The 27,631-nt window shown below is 42.2% G+C and overlaps 1 protein-coding gene and 1 long non-coding RNA gene across 11 annotated transcripts in view; both read right to left on the reverse strand.

Moving 5' to 3' along the window:
- Positions 1–6,440: 6,440 nt before the first annotated feature.
- On the reverse strand, positions 6,441–12,528 carry LOC310843981. The gene is made up of 3 exons (XR_014563849.1): positions 12,120–12,528; positions 11,319–11,426; positions 6,441–6,619 (listed from the first exon to the last, which is right to left on the reverse strand). It is a non-coding gene; the product is annotated as an uncharacterized lncRNA (long non-coding RNA).
- A 5,830-nt stretch (positions 12,529–18,358) lies between these two features.
- Positions 18,359–27,631, reverse strand: part of TNFRSF19 (TNF receptor superfamily member 19) — a 52,548-nt gene continuing 43,275 nt past the window's right edge. For 6 of the 10 annotated variants that reach the window (XM_083737059.1, XM_083737063.1, XM_083737060.1 and 3 more), the window contains 5 exons: positions 26,456–26,620; positions 24,234–24,359; positions 22,575–22,677; positions 21,052–21,449; positions 18,359–20,135 (listed from right to left, as the gene is read on the reverse strand). In XM_083737059.1, coding sequence (XP_083593185.1) covers positions 21,059–21,449; positions 22,575–22,677; positions 24,234–24,359; positions 26,456–26,620 — 785 coding nt within the window. In that variant the 3' untranslated portion in view covers positions 18,359–20,135; positions 21,052–21,058. The remainder of the gene's footprint in view (positions 20,136–21,051; positions 21,450–22,574; positions 22,678–24,233; positions 24,360–26,455; positions 26,621–27,631) is intronic. The other 4 variants (XM_083737065.1, XM_083737066.1, XM_083737064.1 and 1 more) reach the window with 1 other exon arrangement.

Here is a 27,631-nt window from a genome sequence, read left to right on the forward strand (position 1 = left end):
TTAATGGATTAAATTTAAATCAAACTGTATTATACCTAAATAGGTATAATTTTTGAGATCCTGAATGAAGTGTCAAAAGCATTTATAATTCAACAGCAATCAAATGATACCAATCATTGTTAGAAGGAAAAATCACTTAAAGATTTTATTTTTCATGCCCAACTTCAATAACGGACAAAAAAAAAAAAAAGCTTAGTTAATTAGGGTTGTGTCCTTAATTCACAGCTGAACCAATTAAAATCGGGACTGATAAATTAGCTTTGTTGATTCAAACCACTTAATAAACCAGTTAAAGCTGGCTGACATAATTATTATCAAAGCAGAGAACACAATTCACTGAAATGCTAACCTTGTAACACATTCATTCATTCAGAGCATTTTTACCACACTCTTCAGAAAGAAAAGCTCTCAACCATGACTTATGAATTGATGAAGATAATAAGAGTCATGGCCCTCAGGCTTACAATGTTTTTTTAAAGACCTGACACAAAAGGGAAAAGGGAAGCGGAGGGAAGAGGAATGTAAGCAAACCCAGGCACCAGTTCTGAATGTTATGAGAAATGTGGTCGACCTGTAAAAGGGTAAAAGAGTATTGGGAAATAATTTAAAACAAATTGGGAAAAAGGTTTAAAAGCATCTTTCCAAAAAACAGCAACCAGAGTTCTTTTTGCTGAAGATAATTCAGATGGAAATTCCCAGGTGTCAAAAAAAGGCTATTTATGTATGCCACTATGGCGGCCCGTGTTTTTTTTCCAAAAATGGAAAATGAGCGCGGTCCTGACCAAAGAAGAATGGCAACTTGAAATGATGGAATATGTGCAGCTTGTAGATCTAATGCATAAAATAAGAGAACAAGAAGAATATTCGTTTAAAGAAATTGGAAAATGTTTACTGAATATATGGGGGGAAATTGTGTACACTTGAAAATGTTGGCAGCATTAAGATAAATTCAGCAGTGTAAATAAGTTTTGATGGAAGTACTAATGGAATACTGAATGGTTTAGTTTATATAAAATGTATGCAGGGATTTATGCTATGTAAAATGAACCATGGAAAGAGAAGAAGGGAAGACATTGACATTTTAAGGTTGTACAAATGAATATTCTAAATTGTAAAAAACAAAATCTAATAAAATTATATTAAAAAAAGAGAAAGAAATGAGATGGTGCAGCAAGATAGAGTGGTACCTCGGGTTACAGATGCTTCAGGTTACAGACTCCGCTAACCCAGAAATAGTACCTTGGGTTAAGAACTTTGCTTCAGGATGAGAACAGAAATCGCGTGGCAGCAGCAGGAGGCCCCGTTAGCTTAAGGTTAAGAACAGTTTCAGGATAAGAACGGACCTCCAGAATGAATTAAGTTCTTAACCCGAAGTACCACTGTACTTGAACTGACATACAGGAGGAGAGGAGGAGGAGTTGGAGGGGCAATTCCTGCCTTGTAAAGGAATGTGATGCTATTGCCCAATACCAAGAAAGAAGGTCTACCGAGGTTGTGGGTTGAGCACAATGCTTTATGGATGTGAGACATGAGCAACTTACAACAGTCAAGAGCGATGCCTCAATGCCTTCCACATGCACTGTGTCAGGAAGATTTGGCAGACACAGCAGAACAGAGTCTCAAACAAAGATTTTCTCTCCCAAACCCACTTAGTGATGTTTCAATCCTGCTGTGCGGGAATCCCTTGTAGGCGACTGCAGTGCCTGGAGACAGACAAGTCCGGTTATATATCCACACCAGTGACCAGAGGAGAAATGACCGCTGGGAGGAGCACAGAGAGAAGAAACGCCATGGTGCATCTGCAGCAGCACAACCAGACGCCTTCATCTGGCCCAGCTGCAGCAAAACATGTCTCTCCCCTATCGGTCTCTACAGCCACAGCAGGCGCCATAATCTTCCAACAGTTTTAATTCACCCCAAAGGTGTGCACTCCTCCATGGTCTCCCGAGGCAGACGGATGCCAACAAAAATCCCAGTGTAAAGGATCACTTCCCAAAACTTATAAATCAGGCCATTTGAATGCAGGAATTCCAACATGCGCCCAGGACTGTTCCTAGCAACAACTTCTCCATTCACCTGGAATGGGGTGTCTGACCGCACAAAGCAGCTACTATACCAGGGCGGTGTCCAACAAGCTGTGTGCCATTAAGAAACAGTCATTAACAACAGAACAAAGTAATAATTAAAATAACCAGTAGATCAAAAGGTTTTAAACAGTTGCATGTAGGCATAAAAAAATCTCCATGAGATGTCTGAAAGTCAAAAGGGAGGATGTGTTCAACAGCATTGAGATGGTGGCACTAAATGCCCAGCTTCTTGTTAAGGTGGATTGGTCCTTTGCAATATGGAGGACAACCAGCAGCACTTGTGGATCAATCTGGGATATAAGAGCCCAGGCAGTCTGTAAGGTATCCTGGACACAAGTTGTTCAGGACTTTGTATATCCACACAAGAGCCTTCAACCGAGCCCTATGCCAATTTATGACCTAATGAGACCATTGCAGTCCAGCAAATGTATTGTGGCTTGTGGCTTATGAGAAAACAACAAAAGCAACAACAGGAACTAATAAATGATTTTGATTATTTGGAGTACTGAAGAGGCCAGTGGAAAAGCACAGGCCAAGAGCTTCCTTTCCAAGCCAGGACCTCACCTGGGATAGAGGCATTAAAATGACAAAAAGTGTTGATGGCTCATTTGAGAGCCTGGGAAAACAGAGGCTGCCATGGTGATGGGGTATGAGTTTGAAATGACAGGAAAATAGAGTCTTTAGAGCAAGGTGTGCTGGGAAGAAGAAGAAGAAGAGAAGAAAAAAGGCTGGGATCTGTCTTGGGCAGGCTGGCTGAAGATGCCATCGACTCCATGGCAGGTCCCTCTCAGAATGACCATGCTATAAGATCTGGACTCCCTCCACACAGACTGAAGGTTCAAATAGGTGAATAAACTATATTTCTTAAAACTATGACAGTCTCCGCCATGTCTCAATTCTCCAAAGGAACACAGAACCTGGGTGAGTGCCTGGAACCCCCTGGAATCTTGCCAGCACTCGGCAGAGAGTGCAGATAGCACCCAACTTTTGTAACACTATTATTTCACCCTCTCATGCAAGGCAGAAAACATATGACATTTATCAGCCCCCTGGTGAGCTAGTACATTTTGTGGCTAGTGGGCTCTGTTCAATGTCCAGAGACCCACACGTTGTGGAGGCTTATTCTACCCTGCATTTTTACTTGCCAGAGCAGGAAGCAGCTCATGGGATCAAGTCCTTTTTTTTTTTTTTAAAGGGAACATCTCATTCTAGTACTAATTTTGAAAGAGTCTCTTTTGATGTTCTTTTTAGGCAAGATCTTTGATGTGACCAGTTTAAACGTCTTTAACTAGTAATTTACATACCAAGGTATAAACCAATTGCACCTTGAGAGAGACAGATTATAGGGAGAGGGACTGGTAATTATACCTTTCTTCTTTTAACTGCACATGTCTGCTGCTTATTGATAGTGCCGGAGGGGGGCGGGAACAGGGAGAGGGGCTGCTAAGTTCAAAGCCAGCCTTGGAGATGCTTGTTCTCTCCATGTCTTTAGCCTTCCTGCCTGCTGGATACTTTTGAATTGTAAGTGAAACCAGGGAGGGGGAGGAATCCACACAAGTCTGGGTAAATAATACACAGGTGTGGCTTGCAGGCACGCCCTTCCGTCCTCTTGAACCGGTGTTAAATGTTTTATAGGTTGTCTTATGCTGTGACTCATTCTATGCATGAACGGCAGTGGTCTACTGTTTGATGGAACCACTCCAAAAGCTGGAAATAAGACATTTTAGCCTGTGTAACGACTATTCATTCATATATATTTTTTAAAAAACATGCTTTCCCTCAAAGAATTCCATGTGGTTTATACTTCACAAGAGTTACAATTTCCAGAAACTCTTCACAAACAATGCAGAGCTTGGGGAATAAATAACGTTTGTATGTAAAGTAGCCGTTTGAAAAGGCATTTTCTTGATGTGAAGAGAAGATCCTTCCACTTTTTACTTTGGTGGACTGCAACTCCCATCACATCCTGTGCCTTAAATACAGAGATTGGGGAACAAAGTGTTCTTTTTAAAGCAGAGACTGTGGAAGTTAACCTGCTTTGTGTCGGTGTCCCTGCTCCCCATTTCTGGCATATTGCTCCCCACTTCTACCCAATTGCTTTATATGCTAGATGTGTAATGCTGCACACAGGGCTCCCCCCCCCCAGTCAGAACTCAGTTCTGGCACCTCTCAGGTGGGCGCCATTGCCATTCTAAGAGAACAAGGGAGGCCTTCCATAGTGAGTTCCGGCTCTCCTTTTTCTAGAAAAATAGCACTGGCTGTACAGTTGACCTTTTCTATGTTGATGTCAATGTTCCTATGAACTCCTAAATGTGTTTTTTCCCCCTTTTTCTGAAGAAGCAAGGTTATCTTGTGGCATCTTAAAAAATAAGAAAGTGTAAAGCAGTTTAAGTGTTGGGTGTGTGTGTGTGTGTGTGTGGAGTCAGAAAGGTCAGAAGGAAATTAAGTGGAGACAGTACAGGACTCGCAATTGATTCATTAACATGTTTGCAACAGCAACTCACAACGAGCATAGCAACACCCCCTTCAGCTCAGATTCCTATCTTAATTTTCAACCGGCGGCATATTTGAAGGCAACCTTGGATAGGGAAGTTTTGTTTTGGCTCACAGAGCATATTACTAGCTCCTCCTTGCATGATATTGTTATGAAAGCCGAGTGCCAGCTTAGCCAGGAATTCTTCTTCAGCTTATATCTCTCCCTTCCCACCCCAAATAATTGCAATCCTAGAATTTATTAATTTCTAGGGTTTACCCTAAATCTATAACTATATAACTATACAGTGGTAGTTCTCAAACTCAATCCATTCTGGAAGTTTGTTTGACTTCCAAAACATTCGAAAACCAAGGCACTGCTTCCAATTGGCTCCGGAAACAATGCTGACAGCCGGAACGGGCGTTCAGCTTCCAAAAAACATTTGCAAACCGGAACACTTACTTCCAAGTTTGTGGCGTTTGGGAGCCGATTTGTTCATAAACTAAGCCATTCAGGAACCAAGGTACCACTGTATAACTATCTCTCTCTCTCTCTCTCTCTCTCTCTCTCTCTCTGTGTGTGTGTGTGTGTGTCTGTTTATGAAAGATGTAAAGTTAATAGAAAGCCCTCACACTGTATCCTGGGGGGGGGGGGGGACTCCCTTTTTTGGCCATTGTCATCTTGGTTAGTCTTAATTCTGCCAGTGCTAGTGAGCTGCTATCCGACGGCGGCCAGTTCCCTTTGGATTCACACAGGGGTGAAACGTTCAGTCTCTTCAAAGCGTTGGCCTCAGGCAAGAGCTCAGGTCACTACTTGTCCCCTCTCCAGCTATCAGAAGAACCCCAGGAATTCCCCCCAAGAGGGATTCCAGGGCCAAAGGTCTCCTGCTTGACTTGCCCCCGTGCAAAAGGCATCAATATATCCCACCCGAGAGCAGACGTCACATAATCCAGCTTTCATTAAGTTGCTCAACACACAATGATTGTCTTTGCCCTTGTCAGTAAATTAATTAAATCTGTCAGGCAGCTCAGCAGTACTTGCAGAGGGGTTTCTCCACTTGTGAATCAAAAACATTTCAAGATGTATCGGAGAGATATGGCTAAGATTCTGTGTATTTATTATGCAGCATTTCAGAGGAAAAGTTTGGAAAATTGTATTCAAATAAGCATGTTAAGGGCAGAAGAAGATAGGAAGAGAGATTGTGAAGGCTTGCAGATGTCTTTTAGATGTCTCCCTCATAGCCTTCAATTTATGACATTTATATTCTGATGTTACATCTTTAAAAGGAGCAAATGTTCACCTAATATGTTTGGAATGTAACAATTGCCTTGTTCAGGCAAACAAGGACAACCTTCTGGAGGTAAGCAAGAATTAATAATAATAAATTATTATTATTATTATTATTACTACTACTACCCCGCCCACCTGGCTGAGTTTCCCCAGCCACTCTGGGTGACTCCCAATTGAGTGTTAAAAACAATACAGCATTATATATTAAAAATTTCCCTAAACAGGGGTGCTTTCAGATGTCTTTTAAAAATAAGATAGATGCTTATTTCCTTGACATCTGATGGGAGGGCGTTCCACAGGGCAGGCGCCACTACCGAGAAGGCCCTCTGTCTGGTTCCCTATAACCTCACTTCCCGCAATGAGGGAACCACCATATACATATACCCACATACATTGTTATGAATATTATTATTTTATTGTATTTCCATTAGTAGTCATATTTATAATTACAATGTATCATCATTGTTGTTGTTTGTTATTATTGTTGATTGTTGTTTGTTATTGTTATTGTTGTTTGTTATTATTGTTGATACAGAGAAAAGTCTTTAGGTAATTTATGGGGTGAGTGGGAGATACAACGCAAATACAAAAGAGAGTAAAAGCACAACAAAACATAAACACACTAAAAGCGATCCTACCCTTTTAAAGTGATCTTTTTTTTAAAAAAAAAAAAGCAGTAGCTGACATTCTCTGTTCATATTTTCAGTTTCAAATGAGTCCTTTTCAATGAAGGCTGCCTCTCTCTCATCTGCTGATTGATGGCTAAAGGCTGGTGAAACAAGGATAACAGGTTGCACCTGCAGCTAATCCCAGAAAAAACCCAACTTCCTTTGGAGTTAGCTGCAGTTCTTAAGTGTGGCATGACGCCCAATTGTGGAATTACTCACTTAAAAGGGTGGGAGCCAAGTTGGGCATTCTGGGGGCCTTGAGGGGGGATGACCTTCCCATAAAGGTTTTGTAACAGTGTTATGCCACATTTTGAGACTACACAAGTATAGGGATTCTTCCTACTCTTCAGCAAGCTGTCCTGGAGGGGTGGAGAGGAGTTCTTCTCGGACCTCTTCGCCTGAACCCTGAAGTGTTTATCACTCCAGCAAGGGAAGAAAGAGAAGGCATTACTGTGCAAAAGCCACCACTAGCACCTGTCCTTCTAATCTCAATGCTCTTGAACAGGAGTGAGCAAGCAAGTGATCTATGCCACTTGCTCCTTCGCCATTAATTTTGGTGGGAAGGTGTGCAGTGCAGTTGCTGGCCTTCTGGAATATGAGTGATCGGCATGCCTTGCCCAGTGGTGGAGGGCACAAAGTCAACCAGCATGCTATGTGTGTTACTGCATGTTGGGTAATTTTATGCTTCAACCTTGGAGACAAATTGCTCCTATTCAATGGTGGCGGCAGCAGCACAACAAAATATGCTTTCCTGTGCATATATCTAGTCTGGGAGAAGGGCAGCCAGTAAGTGGCAAGGCAGGAAAATGCTGCTGCCCCAAATTTGACACTATGGGCAACTTCTGTGTTTGCCGTTCCATAAATATGTACAGTGGTACCTCGGGTTAAGAACCTAATTCGTTCTGGAGGTCCATTCTTAACCTGAAACTGTTCTTAACCTGAGGTACCACTTTAGTTAATGGGGCCTCCCGTCGCACTGCCGCGCCGCCACCACACAATTTCTGTTCTCATCCTGAAGCAAAGTTCTTAACCTGAGGTACTATTCCTGGGTTAGCAGAGTCTGTAACCTGAAGCGTCTGTAACCTGAAGCATCTGTAACCTGAGGTACCACTGTATTTGTGTGCACTCATTGTGGAGGGTCTCTGTATGCCTGCAGAGAGCTCAGCAGGGGCAAACCTGCCCCTTGCGATATTTCCACAAGCAGTAAGCCCCAAAACAAGGCGTTCTAGTGCAGGTTGCCAGATGGTCATGCATCTGCTGGAGCCAAAGCTTCTTTCTTTCACATAAGAGGCCCCAGGATCAGGCCCATCAACTATATTAAGGCTGGAGCTTACGTAACAAATTTGTGCCCATTGGTTGCAACAGGAGTGGATTTCAGAATGCAAAGATCTGCTCCCGGGAAACAAGCCAGCAGGGATTTGGAGTGGCAGATCATCCATCACTTCACTCCCTCCTCACTTTATTATGGGTTCGCCCATAAACGTCCAAAGGGCAATTCATGTCTCTCTCCTATGGGGAGATGTAGGGCTCCAGAGGCATGAGGAACATATGCAACTTGCAGAGCAGAATAATACTGTGGCCTGCCACCCCAATCTCTGAGCGGTTGAAGGAGCCAGGCAAGTTTCTTGGTGAGTAAATGGCCCTAAGTATGTTAAACTTTTGCAAAGAGGCAGGAGCCATGACGCTTTGCAAAGGCTTTACATTCTTCATTTGCCTTTTGGGGGCAAGGGAGAATTATTTAATGTCCAACAAGGGTGTCAACTTGAATAAAATTTTGGGGGGGCGGCAGGTAAGCCCTTCCCTGCATAATGGATCACAAGATGCAATCACTCACGGACGCTATTTGAGTGGCAATGCCCATGAACTTTGGGGACCTCCAGCCCCCTCAAATAATCTATGGGGCCTTGGCCCCTAGGAGGTGGCTCCTATGAAATCCACTCACATAATTGGGGTGTATGGGGCATTAGGGAAGGGGTAGTGCCTCGGTAGGGGACGTCATGCTCCTTCTAGGGTAGTTTCCCCACCTTTGGTCACCACCCTGCACTGAGCTCTCAGCGGTGGCTCCTAGAAGCTATTAGCATGTGACAGTGACCACACTCTGGGAAACGGCTTTGACTGCCTGGCTGAACCAGGTGAGGGGAGCTGATGGGTCTCAAGCCATTGGTGAGTTAGGGACTTCTCCTATATGCAAAGGCTCCAGCCGATTGAGTGGATGAGACCAATAGTGGGTCCAACGGTCAAGAAGGTGGCTTCTGCACATGTTGTAGAGGGAAGTGAGAGGCAGATGGGGAAGGTAGCCCATCCAGGACAAGGAAAACTCTGATCCTAAACCTCTGCTGCCTCGTGGGATATCTTTGGGAGAAGAAAAGGCTAAGGAATAAACCCTACTCAAATCCAGAGTGGAGTCCCTAAGATGGTTGGATGGTGCCTTATACAACTTCTGGCAACTTCTTCAGCCAAGCTGGTGCCAAACGTATTGCTCTGCTTTCCTTTGGACCACATCAGTGATGTGTCAACCAGCAGAACAAGGTGAACATGCTGCTGAGACATCCAGGTCTTTTGCTGCTTCTGGGCCCTGGGAATAACCTATGAAGGGGCCCTTTGTGTGGAAAGCACAAACTATTGGTAATATGCTTTGTCACTTTGAAAACTCCCAACTGTTTAGCCTGGCAAAGAGCCCCTCTTCCTACGCCAGTAATGGTGCATTAACTTCTAAGAAAAGGGCTAAATGAGCAGCCAATTAAAGCTCTTAGCGCCAACAAAGGTTAAATCAACAACAGAGAGCAACACAGTTTGACTGAAGTGTTATGAAAGGCATAATGAAAGCTAGAAGGAGACTCCGAGCCCAGCTCTCTCCATTTCTAATATTCAGCATCCAAAAGGGACATACGATCAAAACGGAATCTATTTTAATAGCATGAATAAACATTCTGTAATTGGCACTAGGAGGCCCCAGGAACAGACAGGAAGTGGCATCAGACCCTATTTTCCAGGGACAATCTTGGATTTACAGAAGCCATCCTGGTTTCTGATCTGATCCCGTAAAGTCCCGCTTTTCCTTAGGATGTCCCTATTTTCATCAGAGAAATGTTGAAGGGTATTAATTTCGAGTCGGAACATTGCTCCCTCTAGCTCAGTATTGCCCAAACTGATTGGCAGCAGCTCCTACATTTGTGATTTTTGCTTATTAGCAACAGAGGGGAGTGTGGGGACTTGCATTCTCCATCCAGGGAAGCAAGAGGTTTGGTGACACATTACAGTGAGGAAAAAACAGCTACGGAGCTTGCAAAGTGGGAGTGTGGTGTGGCAAAACCTGTGGGTCCCCAGATGTTGTTGGACTACAACTACCATCATCCCTGACAACTGGTCATGCTGGCTAGGAATGATGGGAGTTGTAGTCCAACCCACAGGTTGAGAAACACTGCCCTAGGGCAAGACGGAAGGGTTTGGAGAGCCAGCATTGGCCTCAATTCCATTACCCATGATACCTTCACTACCACCAGTATTAGAAGTTTTATTTGTTTATTGCATTTATATACCACCTTTTTCTTCCAAGGAGCTCAAGGTGGTGGACATGGTTCCCTCCCCTCCCCATTTCATCTTCGTAACAACCCTGTGAGGTAGGTTAGGCTAAAGGATGGTGACTGGTCCAACGTCACCCAATGAAATTCATGGCTGAGCAGGGATTCAAACCCTGGTCTCCCATGTCCTAGTCCAACACTCTAACCATTACACCACACCGGCTTAATGTAACCAGCAGTGACAAAAAGCAGCAAGAGGTCTGTAGCATTCTTGGCACACCAAGCTGAGCGGAAAATGTGCAGCAACTTTACAGAAAATGATAGGATAATCCGTATTGTGGCTTGCCCCAACAGGTAACACAGAGAAGGTGTTTATTAGAATACTGTACTGGTTTTCACACTGTGTTCCAGGTTCCTTCATCAGTGGGAAGATCAGTAATGGTAGAACGGCTTTACTGAAATGCAGCTTGCCCAGCGACAACAACAAACTCCCTCTGAAATGCACAAGGCTGGGTGCCTTCTAAGGACACACTCAGTTCATGTTAAGGTGACAGCAAAAGTCCAAGGACAAGAGTGGGCAGATGTCAAGCTTGCAGCAGCCCCATCTTGTCTTTTTACTTGACCCCCAAAATCTTCCAGCCAGAGTAAGGTGCAAAACACAGAGAGAGGAGGATATGCAATACGGAATTAACGAAAAGGGTGCCTTTTTGTATTCAATACCAGAACTAGGGCTAAAGGAGAAATTCAATTCAGTTGACATTTAAAGTTGAAGCTGGCAAACCTGCACGTTCCAAAAGCAACACATGAACACAACCATCTTTCAAAATTTGCGCTTCTTTAAATTTTGCAATGCAGTTCCCCAGCCAAGCAGCGTGTAGGAAAAGTGTGTACACCGGGGTAAAGTATGCATTAAAAAATCACAGAGAACATGCAAAAAAATGCATTATATTAGGGGAAATAATATTTGCATACAGTTTGGCAACATTAGCATTAAGATACTAATGGATTTTCATGTGGAATTTTAAAAAATATATATCGCAAAGTGATGTGGAAATGTGGAGAACTAAACATAAGATGGCAAAATGAGAGAAATGCAAATTCACCCACCCCTAAGCAGAACTGACTTCACAGCTTCTCATTTCTTAGTTTTAATCATCTAGTTTAGGATTAGAGGGGAGCCTTACTGTCGTTTCTTTTGTTTTTGCTGTTTTTTGTCACACAATCATGAATCAGAAACCCTTGCTGATTGCCCAGAATCTACCACTAGATCTCACCCTACCTCCTTTCCATCCTGTCTCACAGCTCGTTGCAATATTCAAAGTTTCCTCAGCAGATTTCCCCGGGGTTTCTTGGTACCAAAGTCATGGTAGTAAAAGGCTCTCTAGAGCTAGAAAAAGATGAAAGCCACGGAGTCATTCTGCTACCTCAGTAATCTGTTGCTAGTAGCCAATACAGCGCCCAAGAGAAGTTCACAATAAGGGCAAGCCAGTTATATTCACCAACAGTTCCCAGCAGTTGCTAGTTAGAAGCAGATGTCTCCCAGAAAGGATGCTGAACACATGGCTATCGGAGTCCAGTTCACAGATGGAAATGTACCTTTTTTCAGGTGTTTCCCTACCTTACTGTAACTGTTTGGAGAAGAACAACAGAGCCCCACCAGCCCCACAGCGCTCTCATTCTCTCTCCACTCCACTCCCCACCAGCAACCACAATTTAGGGAAATGCTGGTAAAGGGAAGGCTGCAATATATGTAGATTCAGAAGGACCTCATTTGTGCTTGACATGTTTTGAGCAGTGCTGTTCCCCAGGGGCAATAGTAAGTTTTTGGTTTTCACTCAAGGGAAAGTCCACCATCCTCAAACCAACATTTTCAATAACTATTTTTCAACACGCTGGAGGTTCATCTTTTTTGTTTTGTTTACAGTGGTGCTTCTCTGTCTCTCCCCTGGTTAAGAAAAAAAATATTACTCCAGAACATTCTACAGTATTCTAGAAGGCAGGCCACAAAAGCAGTAAACTGAACCAACAGAAGGAAATATCGAATCACATCTGTATGATATACTTAAGATGTATCATTTACCTTGGCAGCAGGCAGCTGAGACTTCTTTTCTCCAACTTCCCCCCCTGTTGCCTCAAAATCCTCTACGCTCCTTCTTTATCAGGACCAGCCCTACTATTAGACAGCGTGAGGTAAGGGGGGCAGGGGAAACTGCATGTCCTGAGCCCCCTTACTCATATTCATCTGTTGGGAGGACAGAGCTGTATGTGGTCTGTTGCCCTCAGGCACAGTGGAGCACATTGCCAGTACTGAAGTAAGGTTTTACTGCTGTTCCAAACGGCTTCTGTATGTGGAACAGTGGTGGCTGCCATCTTGTCCTTCTCCTCAGGCAGCAAACTGCCTTGAGACAGCCCTAGTCTTTATTCAGGCATTATATGCACCCAAGAGGTTTGTGCAACAGCACTTTGGCCCCTCCTTTGCTTGTAACACCAGCCCAGGTCTCTGTGGAAGCTGTTGATCAGTTCCACCTGGAACTGAGGTGGAATGTACCAAGTGGTGGTTCAGCAAAGGGGTGAACTCATCCATGAGTCATTCTTCATCCATGACACAAATATATAGATGAGAATTGCACTCTAATACTGTCAAATGTCTTGTCTCCCACCACACATTTAAAGCACATTTGTATCACATTTCCGTAGGGCCATTGTTTTTTATTTCCCTGATTAATTCTTTGGGTCTGTAGGACCATTGTTGGCAATCCTTTCACCAGTGCAATCCTACATAGGTTACTCAGAAGTAAGTCCCACAGGATCAATTGAGACTTGTCAGTACAGAATTGCATCCTAATTGCAGCTGTGGTAGTATACCCTGGTACTTGGGAACCTGTATCTGGTTCCTTGGAAGTAAACTTACTTCTCTCTCTCTCTCTCTCTCTCTCTCTCTCTCTCTCTCTGTGTGTGTGTGTGTGTGTGTATGAATGACAGCGCTGGCAAGGTGCAAATGCATGAATCCTAATTGGCTTCCTTGGCTTAGCAAAAAGCAGTAACTTTTGGTTTTAGCTATTTCTTTTAGATTTCAAGTGTTACTGTATACAGAATTTACAGAGGCTGCCTAATAACAACGTTCCTTGGGTGGTAGTATGTTTCAGTCACTACAGTAGGAGCCTGGAGTCAGTTTCCAGGATCACAGGTACACGATGCACAAAAGTATATCAAAGCTGTTATTTCCAGGGAGAAATTAAATTGGGTGTTTCTGCAAAGAGCAAGCTCTTGTGTGCTTCAGCATCTTTCAGGATTTCCAGGCCTCAGGGGACAATTATATATAATTTTTCTGAAGCTGAGTAATCTGCACTGTGCGCTTATGTCTTTGCAGAAAGGAAAGATAACATGTTGTAACTCATAGCTTGTGAGGAAAAAAGCAACAACACTGCGTGTAATTTGGGTACCTATTGACCTGTTCATCCAATGTTTCTTTTTGAACCGGCACCTACTGTAAGGGAATGCGCTAGGCAGTGACGGCATAGCTGACAATAAGAAAAGGGGTGGAGAAGATTCAAGGTGGTTAATGAAGACAATTGCCTATAAATAGAACAAGCTTTGTTCAACATACTTTGGAAACATCATCTGGCAGACAGATTTATTGTTGTTGATGGATTTCTTCTTTTCTGACTTATTCGGAATGGAGAGAAGTCTAACATTGCTCTACTTTCTCATCAATTTGCTAGCTTCTGGACTTCCCCAGTGAGAAAATATGAGCATTTTAGTCTTCCTTTATCTGTTTTGCAATGTGGGGAAAAGGATGCAAGTTAGTTTCTGCAGACAGCCACTCCAGGCAGGTAGACCTGGAAGGCCTATGAGGACAGGGATGGTTTGCCTGGTACTCCCAGAGAGGAAATGGATGAGCAACACCCTCAAGCTTTAGTTACAGGGAAGAGTCATAGCTCAGTGGTAAAGGCTTGCCTTTTCATTCAGAAGCTTCAGTCCCTGGCATCTCAAGTTAGAGGGCTGTGAGAGGCTCCTGCCTGAAATCCTGGAGAGCTGCTGCCAGTCAGTGTAGACAATATTCAGCTAAATGAACCAAGGGTCTGACTCAATATAAGGCAGCTTTCTATATACTGGTGTTTCTAAAGCTGTAATGCCTGTTTTAGGCTCAAAACCTAAACCCACTTACTTGGAAACGAGGATCACTCAACCATTGAGTAAATGTAGTGCCAGAGGTAGTATGCTTACGAGTACCAGATACTGGGAATCAGAAGTGAGGAGAGAGATGTAACATTCCTGTCCTGATTGCAAGGCTTCCCATAGGCATCTGGTTGGATCAGTCCTGCTGAATCAGATTAAAGGTCAGCCTCCTATTCTCACAATGACCAACCAGATGTCTAGGCGTTTTCACTGTTACTCGATCATCAGGAAAAGGTCTTAGTATGTGGGCATGGGTAGGCTGCATTTGTGGGCAGCTGTTTAGTATTTTGGGGGGGAGGGGGGAGAACAAAGATATAAATTCTTATTCTTTATGCTGATCTGTAGATGCAGATGGAAATGTGTATTCTCCTACTACTTGTGGCCACATCATTTGCCCATCCACACCAACCCATGCACAGGTCTATTAAAGCATTGCATCTGCTGTATTCAGATGCTTTGGGATCAGGGCCATTAGGAGATTAGCAAGAAGACTTTCCTGGAAGTGGGACCTAGTCCTTTTATGGAGCACCATTCGCTAAAAGGTTCCGTTGCTTTTCGTTTACTGAGTTTGCAAACTTTTCGTATTTTGTCTTATTTTTCCGTGCACAGCTTTGGTAACTTTTGGTTGAAAAACTGCAAATGAGTAGATAAATTTTGAAGAAGTGAAATGAAGTCAGCGAAGCAACAGCTTTTAGCAGGAGATTATTCTGAACCCTGTCTTATTCTGTTTGCCAGCAGGACTTTTTAAGGTTCAAAGGACAGCAAGGGCCTGTAATCCCCTTTTTTATCTGCCGGATGGAAGCTGAGAGGATTCTTTCTTTGGCTTTTCAAAACCTCCCTTCAAAGTTTTATCGCAGGCCCTGGACAAATGATGCCTTTGAACTTTTTGGGGGGATGCCTTGACACTAATCAGCTCAGTCAAATTGAACGCTATCTCTGTTCTCATCCCTTTGAATTTGGTATGATTGTAATGAAGTGTTCTTGAAATGAGAGAGAATTTGTCTCAGAGCCTTCACATTCTGTTCACACATTCACCAGGCAAGAAGGCTGCTCAGTTTTAAATGTGACTCTGTTTAACTGTTGCTCAGCTGCAATCAGGAAAGGAGGGGGTGATGCTTTTAAAAAGGCAATAGCCCAATATTGAGAAGGGTAAAAAATGTTTCTGAACTTGTCATTAAGTCAAGTAATTGCATTCTGCACAGTCAAACCCCACCATCCTCAGTTTCACATAATCATGGAAGTCTGCACTTTGTGGTGCAGCATAAGATGGTGCAGCAGGATAGCTCAGTCTGTAGAGCATGAGACTCTTAATCTCAGGGTTGTGGGTTCGAGCTCCACATTGGGCAAAGAGATCCCTGAATTGCAGGGGATTGGACAAGATGACCCTCATGGTCCCTTCCAACTCTACAATTCCATGTTTCTAAGATCAACCCTGCTGGATCAAGCCAAGGGCCCATCTCATCCAACATCCTGTTCTTTTGAGATTGTGCCCTTGAAGTCACTCAATTGGTTTTTAAAACAATTTTTAAACTTACAATTTATTTTTTAAAAAATCAAATTACAATTTTAAAAATTACAATAAAAAACCCCACAACCAGAAAAATAGAGTGGGCCTTGCAAATATACATCTCAGGTATCAAAGGCCAGGCTAAAGAGGAGCGTCTTCAACATTTGCCCCAAACTGTATATTGAAGTTGCCTGTGTGAAGTGAGTGCTACAACTTAGGGGCTGCCACAGAGAATGCCCTCTCCCAGGACGACTACCCAGCTTCTAAGAGCGGTGGAGCCACCAAGAGCTGAAAAGCCTGAGGAGAGGTAGTTTTTTTCAGATATTTGTGACCTGAGTCATTCAGGGCCCTAATACAAGCACCTTGAACTGGGCCCAGCAGTGCACATTCCCTTTTGTTAGAATAACTTCCCTTCCCACCAACCTGCCCCCCTTGTGTTATCAAAACCAAATTACAGGGAAATCTTAACATTACTCCTGCTGGAGAAATGATGTCACTTACCCTGATCCTTAGTATGCCCTCAATCAGCTCTCCCTGTCAGTACACTATTATGGAACATTTCCTCTAATCCCATCATTTACTGCTGATGTGAATCGCAGCAGGACTGCTGGCAAATCCACCTGCAGCCCTTTTCATTCTATAGATGGGGCTGCCTTGCAGGACACAATCAAAGGAGCTCCTGTGTGCTGCAAGGGCCAAGGACGGTGTGCCAGCAACACTCACGCCTAAAGCAAGTATGGATTAAATTGCACCCTGCTAACACAGTGTGCACATTGTGCTCCTTTGTTATGCAAGTTATACCAGTCGCATTCTCTTGCAGAGGGCATGCACTAGCTCAAATAAGGGGTCTTTGTTTTTTCTCCCCCCTTAAAAAATAAAAAACACTCAAACAGAGACTGAATTGGAATGTGCTTCAGGTTGTAATCTAAACCTCTAGTCATAAGGCTCAGAGAGGAGGCGAGAGGATTAATTTAATCTACAGGAGATATTGCTCATAAAGACTTCGGTGCATGCAAAGTTAAAGCCCTCAAAAGGTTCCAAAACAAAGGAGAAATGTTAACTGTGCTTAACCCATCTCAGACACTGAAATATCCTTCTTCACACAGTGCATAAACTATAGAATTTGCCCCCACAAAAGGCACTGATGGCGATTGACTTGGATGTCTTTAAAAGAGGAGACCAATTCATGGTGGATAAGCCCATGGATAGCTACTGGCCACAATGACTGTGTTGTCAAAGGCAGTATACTTTTGAATACAAGTTGCTTGGGAATTGCAGGTAGGGAGGGTGCTGTTGTGTTGTGATTCTGCTTTGCATGCTTCCCACAGGCATACAGTTCACCATTGTGAGAACAGGATGCTGGACTAGAAAGGCCGTTGGCCTGATCTAGCAGGGCTCTTCATATGTTTTTATCTCATTATGGTTTGCTGCACCTTGTACAGACAACTTAGTAATTTATTCTGCTTGCAAGTAGTTACAGTGTGAGAACACCATGTTATTCATGGTGCAAAATATTGTGTCGATTGTGATGGTTGTTTCAGATATGCAAGGCACCATTTGATGTTACTGTTATGTATAGGCAAGCGTGAATTCATTATGGGATTGTACTTGTTTGCTCAGAGTTTCATAAGAGCCCCATAACTGTGTGCATCTATGAATGATATGGAAGCAGATCTGCTGCAATAGTCTTCAAATTATTGGCATCTTACAACCCTACTGTTCTATGATTCTACATGCTACTTTAGGGTCTTCAGACACTTTGGGGCTCCTATGTAGATCTTCTCACGGGATATACTTGTTTAAATAAAGGCGCCTGGGGCAAGACTTGTGAAGACTGCTGTCACGAGTTCCACAGAGATGGCTGAGTTGGTCACAGTGGGGAGGGAGGAATGGGCCGAGAGTTCAGAACTGGTTCCTAGAAAGGGGCCTAGGAGGCACTGATCTATATGCTGGGGAGCAGGTGGTCAGAGGAGAGGCCCACCTCAGTGACAAGAAATACTCAGGTTCAGTTAGTACTGTATGTTTGGTGGGCTTGCTACCACACCCTTAAAGTTGTTAGGTGAATGCACCTGCTCCCAGGCAGAGCCTTCCATTTAAAGTGATGTAATGTTGTGCTCAAGGAGACCAGGCTGTGCATTACACCAGTTCTGTTACTATTTTGTACAAAATTTTCTCATTAACTGCATTGCTTTTGTATGACAATGATTTATGTGCAGACACGGGTCCTCTTCTAAGTTTCTAATTGAGAAAAGCAGTTGAAGGCCACAAGCTGAAGAAATGGGAACACAGGATTGTTTCAAATGTTCACCCAAAGTGACAACACAGGACACTAAGTGACTTAGTTATCCATCGTCACTACCAGTTTGTGGGTGCGCATGTGCACAGATAGGTTACTATATTTGAGGGAGAGAGTGCATCTTGACGCAGAAGAGACAAGCACCTCCCTCTCCCCTCCTTGCTTTGCTTCAAATTTGGAAGCAGTGACGAAGGAAGCATGGATCAGTCTTATAGCCTAAAGAAATAAAAATGCACTAAAAGAAGGCAGAATCATACTGAGGTGCTTTGACATGTTTCTAAAATATAACAATTAGTTAGGTGAAGATCTATGTTTGAAACACACACATATATACAAATAGTATTTAAATGACTATTTATTAACAAATAGAAAAATATATAAACGTATACACAAAGTTGTAATTTACAGTCTTCGTCCACCCCTTTGAATTCCTGCATGTAAAAGAATATTGGGAAAGCATTTTTGTTTGAAAGCAAATAGTATAAAAAATTCAGTGTATGTTTTCTATTGGCATATACAAAATTGCTTGCCACAGGCAACATAATCAAGACCAATTTGGTTGAATCAAACATTTTGTAAACTGCATTTACACAATATGCACATTTTAAAATCCTGTTCTTGCTTCAAACTTTTGATCTTCATTACAATGGGGCACATACCACAGGCCTTTTGAAAGCAGTTTTTAGAGGTAAACAGTAGTCTCCACGCATAGTCTTAACCATTTTGCAGAATACTGAAATGCACATTGGATTATTTTATTTACAAAGTTTACACACATATATGGTTCTTCATGCAAAAAGTATACGTATTATTTGCAGGTTTTCACTATCGTATAAAAACGTGAATTTTGTAACATTAGTTTTCTAACATAGTATAATTCCATTGGATGTTTGCTTGAAACAACACATATTTTTTAAGCAGAGGTTGAATGGCCTTCTGTCATGGATGCTTAGTCGGAAGGGGTTGGACTAGATGATCCTCAAGGTCCCTTCCAACTCTGATTCTATGATTCAATGAGGCTTGCTTCCCACATTGGTGTGTATACAGGAATACAGCCTTATTTTTTCCAACGATACTAAAGGATTCTCCACTAAATATAACACAAAAGTCTCAGTTCTTTGTTTCAAAGTTTAAAAAATATACAGGATATAGTTTAGCCAAAACTAAAACAAAAAGCAAACACTTCAAGTCCTCCTGGTATTATTATGAGAGTCAGCACTACTCAAAAGCATTTCAAATGAAATCAATAGGACTTAAAAGTATTTAGCTTTCCTGCCAAAGTACCCACAGTTTTAGCACACCATCATAGAAATGCAAAAAAATTATGGGAGAAATATCTGGCTGGGAGTTGGAGTTAACATCTTTTGGCAAGCAAAGTTGCTGCCACATGAGAACTGCACATGTATCTGGGAATATTCATCCCTGAATACAGTGGGACTTAGAATTCTAAGTAAACATGCATAGGACTGCACTGTAAATAGCTGTGAAAAAAGCACTTTAGTATAGTTCTGCAATTTTCACAGCATGTTTTCTCCACACAAGTATTTATGCATTCTGTACTGTAACAGGCAGATCCCAAGTTCCCAATGAAGTTTCATTTTATTATTTTTAGATTCTTTTTACTGTTGTATATTTGGCCTATTATGTATTGACAGTACAGCTCGTTGAAAATCCTGTTAAATGCTTCCTTTTGCCAACAGAAAAATGGACAAACAAACACCTGCTATTAGTAGACACACACACACACACACACACACACACACACACAATTCTATTGCTCTTTATATTTACATAATCTGCTTAGCAGTAAGATCAGTCCACCAAACTTTCCTTGTGTCAATGAGACACAGAAGCTTGCTGTTCAGAAAAGGGACAGAGTAGCATGGATCTGCCTTTGGTCTTTTACCAAGCTGCTCCTTGAAGTTTTCTCATGCAGCTGCTGTATTTCAAATGCAACTGCCTGAGAGAGCTTTGAAATGCTGCCAATATAGTTCAGCTGTTTCTGAAACCTTGTAACATCGAGATCCAGGCCACATTCCACCCACAAGCATTCAAAGAGAAGCACGTTGGGAAGCATTCAGTTTAAAGGCTGCCAAGAAAGGTCCTTTAGATTCCTAAAAGAGAGCAAGATAGCAGGGGTTAGCCATATGCACAAAACCTACAACTGGCCACATTCTAGATGTCACTGTCATAAGAAGATGCCTTTGTCATTTTTATTATTTACTGCTGAACACAAGCTTTTGCATACTAATTATATTCCAATTAATAGGAAAAGTACTTTCAGCCAGTCAATTCCAATCAGAAACATTGGGAAGAAAATTATTTTCAGCCCACAGAGCAAGTCTATACTGCTTCCCCGGCTCCCTCTGGGGATATTCAAAGTGTCTTCTGACAACCCCATCCCGTCTCTGTCCTGCTGGTGGGATTGTCCAGGAATCAGCCTAATCCCCGCAGCAGCCCTCCTAAATCCGCCATCTTGTCACAATCTTATTTAAATTCAGGTCCTACACATTATAAGCCTGCAAATGTATTATACAGTCACATTCTTTTTAAAGTTATAATAAATATAATATTGATATAAAGGGCTTAAGTATTGTTCAAAAATAATACAAGATAACAATTCAAAACAGGAATATGGACTTTAAAACAGCAAGGGAGATCCATATGCAAGTGACGTGGAACCAGTGCTCATCCAGATGAGCTGAGTTCAACTTCAGATGCACAGAAATGATCCATGCCCTCCTCGGGAGCTCTTAGTTGTGAACACGTGATTGGAGCTGTGGTCATTGACTTTAATAGGAATGGCTATGCAAATCAGAGTAAGATTTTAAAAGCGTTAGGAATTTGCATAAATCTGCTTTTATAAAGCATGTAAAATATATACAAGAGGAGGCAGAATTATTAGTGAAGGATCTCTGAGACACCAATTTCAACTAGACAATTTACAAACTATCCTAGATAGCATTAGTAAAAGTTTAATTGATACTACATAGTACTTCACCTGGTAGACAACTAAGGTTTTGTTCTTACCTGGCCATCAGTTTATAGAATCACTAACTGTTTTGTCAAGCTCTGTTGTTGACAGTGGTTCAGCAGTTAAGAACTGGTTTAATGAAGCAGTGATACTGGAAGGACTCTTACTGGAAAGTTCAGTTGATTCTGTCAAGCTTCCAAAATGAGACGTTGTAGACATGAATACCCTTAAATCCTGTTCGTTATCTGAATCCACAATGGCTGTTTTTTCAGTCTCTAGGCTGAAAGAATTTTCATCTTCTCCCGTTAGCTCAGGGTATGACTCACAGAAAGAAATACTATCACAGCAAGCTGGATTTTGGATAAGAGGCCAGGCATCTGAAAGATCTCCACAGGTTGAATGAGAAAGAGAACCGAGGAATGCTGGAATCATTTCCCCAACAGAATTAGAATTCCTGCAAGAAGTCACAGGAAATAAAGGACGACTTTAATAAGGTTCAAAAAGTAACACTGCAAATCAAGAACTAGAGTAAGAACTAGTGTTTTTATGTTACTCGTGATTCGCAGGTGTCAACTCTATGGGATCTTGATCCCTTCAGCTCCCCCAATTTAGGGTGGGCAGCCCCTCCAATATTTTATGCAAGTTAGCACCGCTCTCTCCCCCTTGGGCAGCCACCAAGTGTCACCCTCTTTTCCCAGCTTTCCTCCTGACTTTTGGCGCCATTTCCAAGTGCGTCTGAACCAGGGCAGCTGGGGAGAGACAGGTAGGCAAGATGGTAAGAGAGGCAGGCCCAGAGGAGAGGCAAGCAGGTGAGTAGGGATGCGGGGCAGGCGAGGCAGGCAGAAATGTATTGCGAACAGTTGGAGGGGAAGGGGAGGCCTGCACCCCGTTGCATGTAATGGAAGAAGGTGTGCTCCACAGAAGTGTGGGTTGGGGGAAGAAGGGCAGGTGGGGCCCAACAATATTTTGTTCAAAGATGGCAAAATCTGTGATATGCAACCATGTTTCATGCAGCACTCTCAGCTGCAAATGCCTGCAAAGCAAGGTGAGCAAGAGATTTGTATTTTCTCACATGACAAAATCATGTGGCTTTAGTGGTGCAAATATGCAATAGACTTGCAACAGAAGTGCTACATTGCGCTAAGATGTCTGCAACAGAGTCAGCAAGCAATTCTGAAAATTATTGTTTGGAAACACTCTTAGAACTTCAGTTACTGGTAATAACATTTTTCCAAGCAAGGTGTCTGTTAGAATGAGTAAGCATAGTACTTGATGGATCAAGTACTAAGAAATCACCTCAGGGTCTTCAAAGGGGTCTATGGATATCCACCAGAAACAGATCATTAACTTCTTTTAACCTGCTAGCATTCACACCACAGAAAGTGGCCCACAACCAGTTTTCATTTAGTGAGCAAAAGTAATAATGATATTGCCATGAATATGAATTTTCCACAAAGCTGGCAGCAAACATGTGTCAATTCAAAGTTTTTCACTTCACTCTTTTAGTTCATTTAATACTTATTACAGGATATAAGAACAGAATAGTTAGCAGTGGACACAAAGAAAGGCCCTGAATTACCTTTCATGAAGTGTATTCCGAGAGTGAAAAGGGCAGCTATGGCAGCTGTGTTCCAGGCTACATGTCTCATCACAGCACAGGGATGGAATCAAATGCACTGGTCCTAAAAATAAATAAAACTTTTATCTTAACAGATATAAGATCTTTTGGGAACATGTGTTGGAACACAATGTGCAACAATATTCATATGCACAAGCAGAGCCACTGCTTATAACAACTACAGTGGTACCTCGGGTTAAGAACTTAATTCATTCTGGAGGTCCGTTCTTAACCTGAAACTATTCTTAACCTGAGGTACCACTTTAGCTAATGGGGCCTCCTGCTGCTGCTGCACCGCCGGAGCACGATTTCTGTTCTCATAAGCAAAGTTCTTAACCTGAGGTACTATTTCGGGGTTATCGGAGTCTGTAACCTGAAGCATATGTAACCTGAAGCACATGTAACCCGAGGTACCACTGTATACACTTTTTGCGGGGCGGGGGGTGGGAAGCAGGATACTATTAGCATGAGTTACATAAAATTGGTCACCTATGACAAGTTAAAGCTCACAACTGCCTCTGACAATGTGTAGGTCTTTGATGCCAGTTACATCCCTACGTATGCTTAAAAGTAGTATCTTAACATTTTAAAATTTCATATTGGATTTTCTTTTCAGAAGGTCATTCAGTGTTATTCTGTCTACAACCATGAAGGATGACACCTAGCCATTTCTAGATGAAAGACCACATGAGCCATGTACACAACTATTTAAAGGTTCTCTTTAGCCACACTTAGGGAATATGATTGTAAAGCATAACCATAGCCAGGTCATAGCTAAAGTGGCAGCACTAACCAGATACCCCTGAACAAAATTATGTAGTATATCTTATAAGTTTACAGAAGTACAAAAACTCCCTTGCCCCGCCACTGGCAAAGCAATAACAACAGTCCAATGAGGACTAAGCACGTTTGATGGGCATGGAATGTTGCCTAAATGTTGGTGTGGGAGGACTGAAAATCAGGGAAAAGGAGGAAATAATGGAGTAACTGGAAACCTGTGCAGGAGAACCACACACTACAATATTTTGCTGCAGGTTCCACTTGTAGCATATAACGTAACAGCTGTCTCAACATGGCAAACTTTCAGTTTCATTTTAATCAGACACCAGAGACCCAATTTCTTCTTTAATTAAGAGAAGCTGAATTCCAATCCTTAACTGCTAGAAGAAAATCTAATGCACAGTCTCTTAAAGTGCTTGCCAGTAACTTACGTAGTACTATTATATGCTACAATTTTATTATGATTTCTTTGCCAGATACCGTTTGCAATTACAGCATTCTCCACTAGCCTCTGAAGAAATGTGTTAATATTTTTCTTTTTTCCATTCCCTATATTCATATAGAATGTAATTGCTAGGAAAGCTTAAGATGTAAGGCAGGTAAAAATATGCTCCTGAGGATCTACACAGCGAACTGTACACTCAGAAGTAGAATGCCAATTGTTTTTGTTATGTTAGAATATTGAGATCCATGTAGCAATGTTTGGTTACAGAGATTCAAACTGCTATGAAGAGTATAATTTCAGAATTTGATCTTTTAACTTTTTTCTTTATCTCTTATGTCCCTGCTGCTTGCACTCACCCTTTCCCCATAAACCTCACCCAAAATGAATGTACTTACGACATATCTGTGATGGGTCCTGCTGACATTGGCAGCATGTTCTATGAGCATACACATTAAGTTGTGGTCTGTCAAAACATGAAAGCTCAGAGCCTTCATAGTGAATATCCTGTGATTGCACAGACCCTTAAGAATAGAAAAGACATTTGAAATGGTTAAACTGTCTCGGTTTTGTTTACAGTTTTTTCTAATCATAACCAGCATAATTTCACATTCATGTACAAAATTTATTCAGTGACGAAGCACTTCATTATGAATCATTTAGATCTCTCTGCTTTTGGGTCCACAGTTAAGATTCTAAAGCACTGTGAAGTAACTATCTAGATTGAGTATGCACTATACCTTTAAAGCACATTCAAAGCGCATTTTGCTCCTCAAAGAATTCTGGGTATTGTACATTACCCCTCACAGAGTTACAATTCACAGCAACTCTTAACAGGCTTAAACCAAAATTCTTTAAATGTGCTTTAAAGGTATAGCGTGTACCCAGCCCTAGTCTGGCAGAAGTGTAATAGAAACCATTTGCAGAAGAAGAAAGCTGAAGTTCTTTCCAACCAGAAGTACAGGGTAGACCCCAATTCTAGTGTAGAGCTGAAAGCAATCAAAAGTTGCTGAATAAGAAGTAATAATAATAATAATAATAATAAATTTTATTTATATCCCGCCCTCCCCAGCCGAAGCTGGGCTCAGGGCGGCTAACAATAATCAAATAATCAAACAATCAAATAATCACACATTCTAAAAATATTTCATATAAAAATTAATTAAAATCAAATTAATGGCAACCGATTAAGCAAAATTCTGTGCAGGTTGCCAGAGGAGGGAGTCAGGCTGCGCCCTGACCAAAGGCCTGGTGGAACAACTCTGTCTTGCAGGCCTTGCGGAAAGATGTCAGGTCCCGCAGGGCCCTAGTCTCTTGTGACAGAGCGTTCCACCAAATTGGAGCCACAGCCGAGAAGGCCCTGGCTCTAGTTGAGGCCAGCCTAACCTCTCTGAGGCTTGGGACCTTGAGGATGTTATTATTTGCAGACCGTAGGTTTTTCTGTGGGGCATACCAGGAGAGGCAGTCCTGTAGGTACGAGGGTCCTAGGCCGTATAGGGCTTTAAAGGTTAAAACCAGCACCTTAAACCTGATCCTGTACTCCACCGGGAGCCAGTGCAGCTGGTATAGTACCGGATGAATGTGATCTCGCAGCAAAGACCCCATAAGGAGTCTCGCCGCGGCATTCTGCACCCGCTGGAGTTTCTGGGTCAGTCTCAAGGGCAGCCCCACGTAGAGCGAGTTACAATAATCCAGTCTGGAGGTGACCGTCGCATGGATCACAGTGGCTAGGTCAGGGCGAGAGAGATAAGGGGCCAACTGCTTAGCTTGGCGGAGATGAAAAAATGCCGCCTTTGTTATAGCTGTAATCTGCGCCTCCATAGAGAGGGAGGTATCAAAGATTACACCCAAACTCTTAACGGACGGTGCTGGCACTAATTGCACCCCTGCAAGAGATGGGAGTTGCCTCCTCAATCCCATATCGTCCCGCCCCAGCCAGAGGACCTCTGTCTTCGAAGGATTTAACTTCAACCGGCTCCCACGTAACCATCCAGCCACAGCTTCCAGACATCTCGCCAGTGTGTCTGGGGCCGAGTCAGGATGGCCATCCATCAACAGATAGAGTTGGGTGTCATCAGCATACTGATGGCAACCCAGCCCAAAACTCCGGACAAGCTGGGCGAGGGGGCGCATAAAGATGTTAAAAAGCATCAGGGAGAGAATCGCACCCTGAGGCACTCCACACACCAAGTGTTCTTTGCTTTTTTCCCTATAAGAAAAATCCAGGCATGGATTACTTTTGGTTGCCTGATAGGAAATTATGGTCCACCTGCTGCTATTTGATATTGCTAATTTAAAGAACATCTTTCACACATGATTTTGGTTTGGGTCATTTTTTGATGCATGTGTAGTCTTGTGAATGGGTTCACCACATGCCAGGCAAGACTAACAAGCATCTAGACATGTGGTGGTTGGGCGTATGTTCATCAGATTCAACACAACAACCTTTCAATCAATTATTGTCTATGATGTAATCACTCAAGGTGAAGGAAATGCTTTGAGAATCAGCTCCAAAGTGTAATAAGATGCTCATTATGAAAATTCAGGTGAAAAGGTTATTGGTTTTAAAGGCAAAGAAAACAAAGGCAACATTATTAAACATATAATATGGAAAACTTACAGCTTGGCTTCTTTTCCATGAATTGCCTTTTACAATAGATAACACAAAGGATGAGGAGAGCTAACAGTACAGTTGCCAGTGCGCTGCATATCACAGCAGCTAAAGCAGTGTCTCGTGGACTGGAAGCAGTTGATGGGATTTTCACCAGATTCACTTTTGTAGTGCCTAAATAAAGATAAGTACATATACTTTTTAGCTATATGAAATCAGATGCAAGGAACATCCAAGAAGCACTTAGTGCTTAGAGGAACAACATCCTCAACAACAAATATAACATGAGCATATTTAATGCAGCTTATTCATAAATGTAATGCCAGACATTAGTTGTTTTGACATAACTGTTTTCTAAACAGCTTGGGGGTGCTCCTGGATTTAACCTTGTTACTTCAGAAATTCAAGTGGTCCAAAATATAGTGGTCCAATTACTGATTTGAGTTGTATTTAGAACTCATATGACCCCTGTTTTATAACAGCTGCACTGGCTGCCAGTTCAAAGCCCTAAATTGCTTAGGTCCCCAAATATCTGAAAGCCTACTTCTTTCCCTAAAGACCCTCTTAGGTCTTAAGATTCACCAGAGTAGGACCCTCTTGGTAGTTCCACTGTTCTCAGAGGTCTGGGGTGTGGGGACCCAGGAGAAGGAATTTTTCTGGCAGATTCCCTTCTCAAAGAGGTGTACTTTCATTGTAGTTTTTGTCACATGCTTTAGACACACCTCTTTACTCTGGCCTTTGATACTTATTAGGATTCAAACTACTTGTGACTGTAATTTATTTTAAACGGTTTTTAATGCTGTATTTTATATATTGCTGTAACCCTTCCCTGGGACTTTCTGGTGAAGGACAGGTAATAATAATAGTAATAGAGGGTAATAACAACAACGTTATGAGAAATACAGTTCTATAGTGGTATAAGAACTGCATGTTCTATTGTAGAATCAACTTATATGAAAATTCATGCCATAGAATCTATCCACTGATTAAGCGATATAAATGAAGAATCAGCCAAGCCACAAAGCAACTACTTAAATATCAAATACATTGGAAACAAACCTTTGAGCACAAATTCTATTGAGTGAGCAGAACTTAAAATATGTATTTGCTTTCTTCTCTGCTTTTCTGATGTAATAGGAATTTTTAAACATGTTTTCACAGCAACACTGTAGCAGACAAAGTCTC

This window comes from Podarcis gaigeae (genome assembly GCF_964106915.1).
Source record: "Podarcis gaigeae genome assembly, chromosome: 4".
NCBI classification, from domain to species: Eukaryota; Metazoa; Chordata; class Lepidosauria; order Squamata; family Lacertidae; genus Podarcis; species Podarcis gaigeae.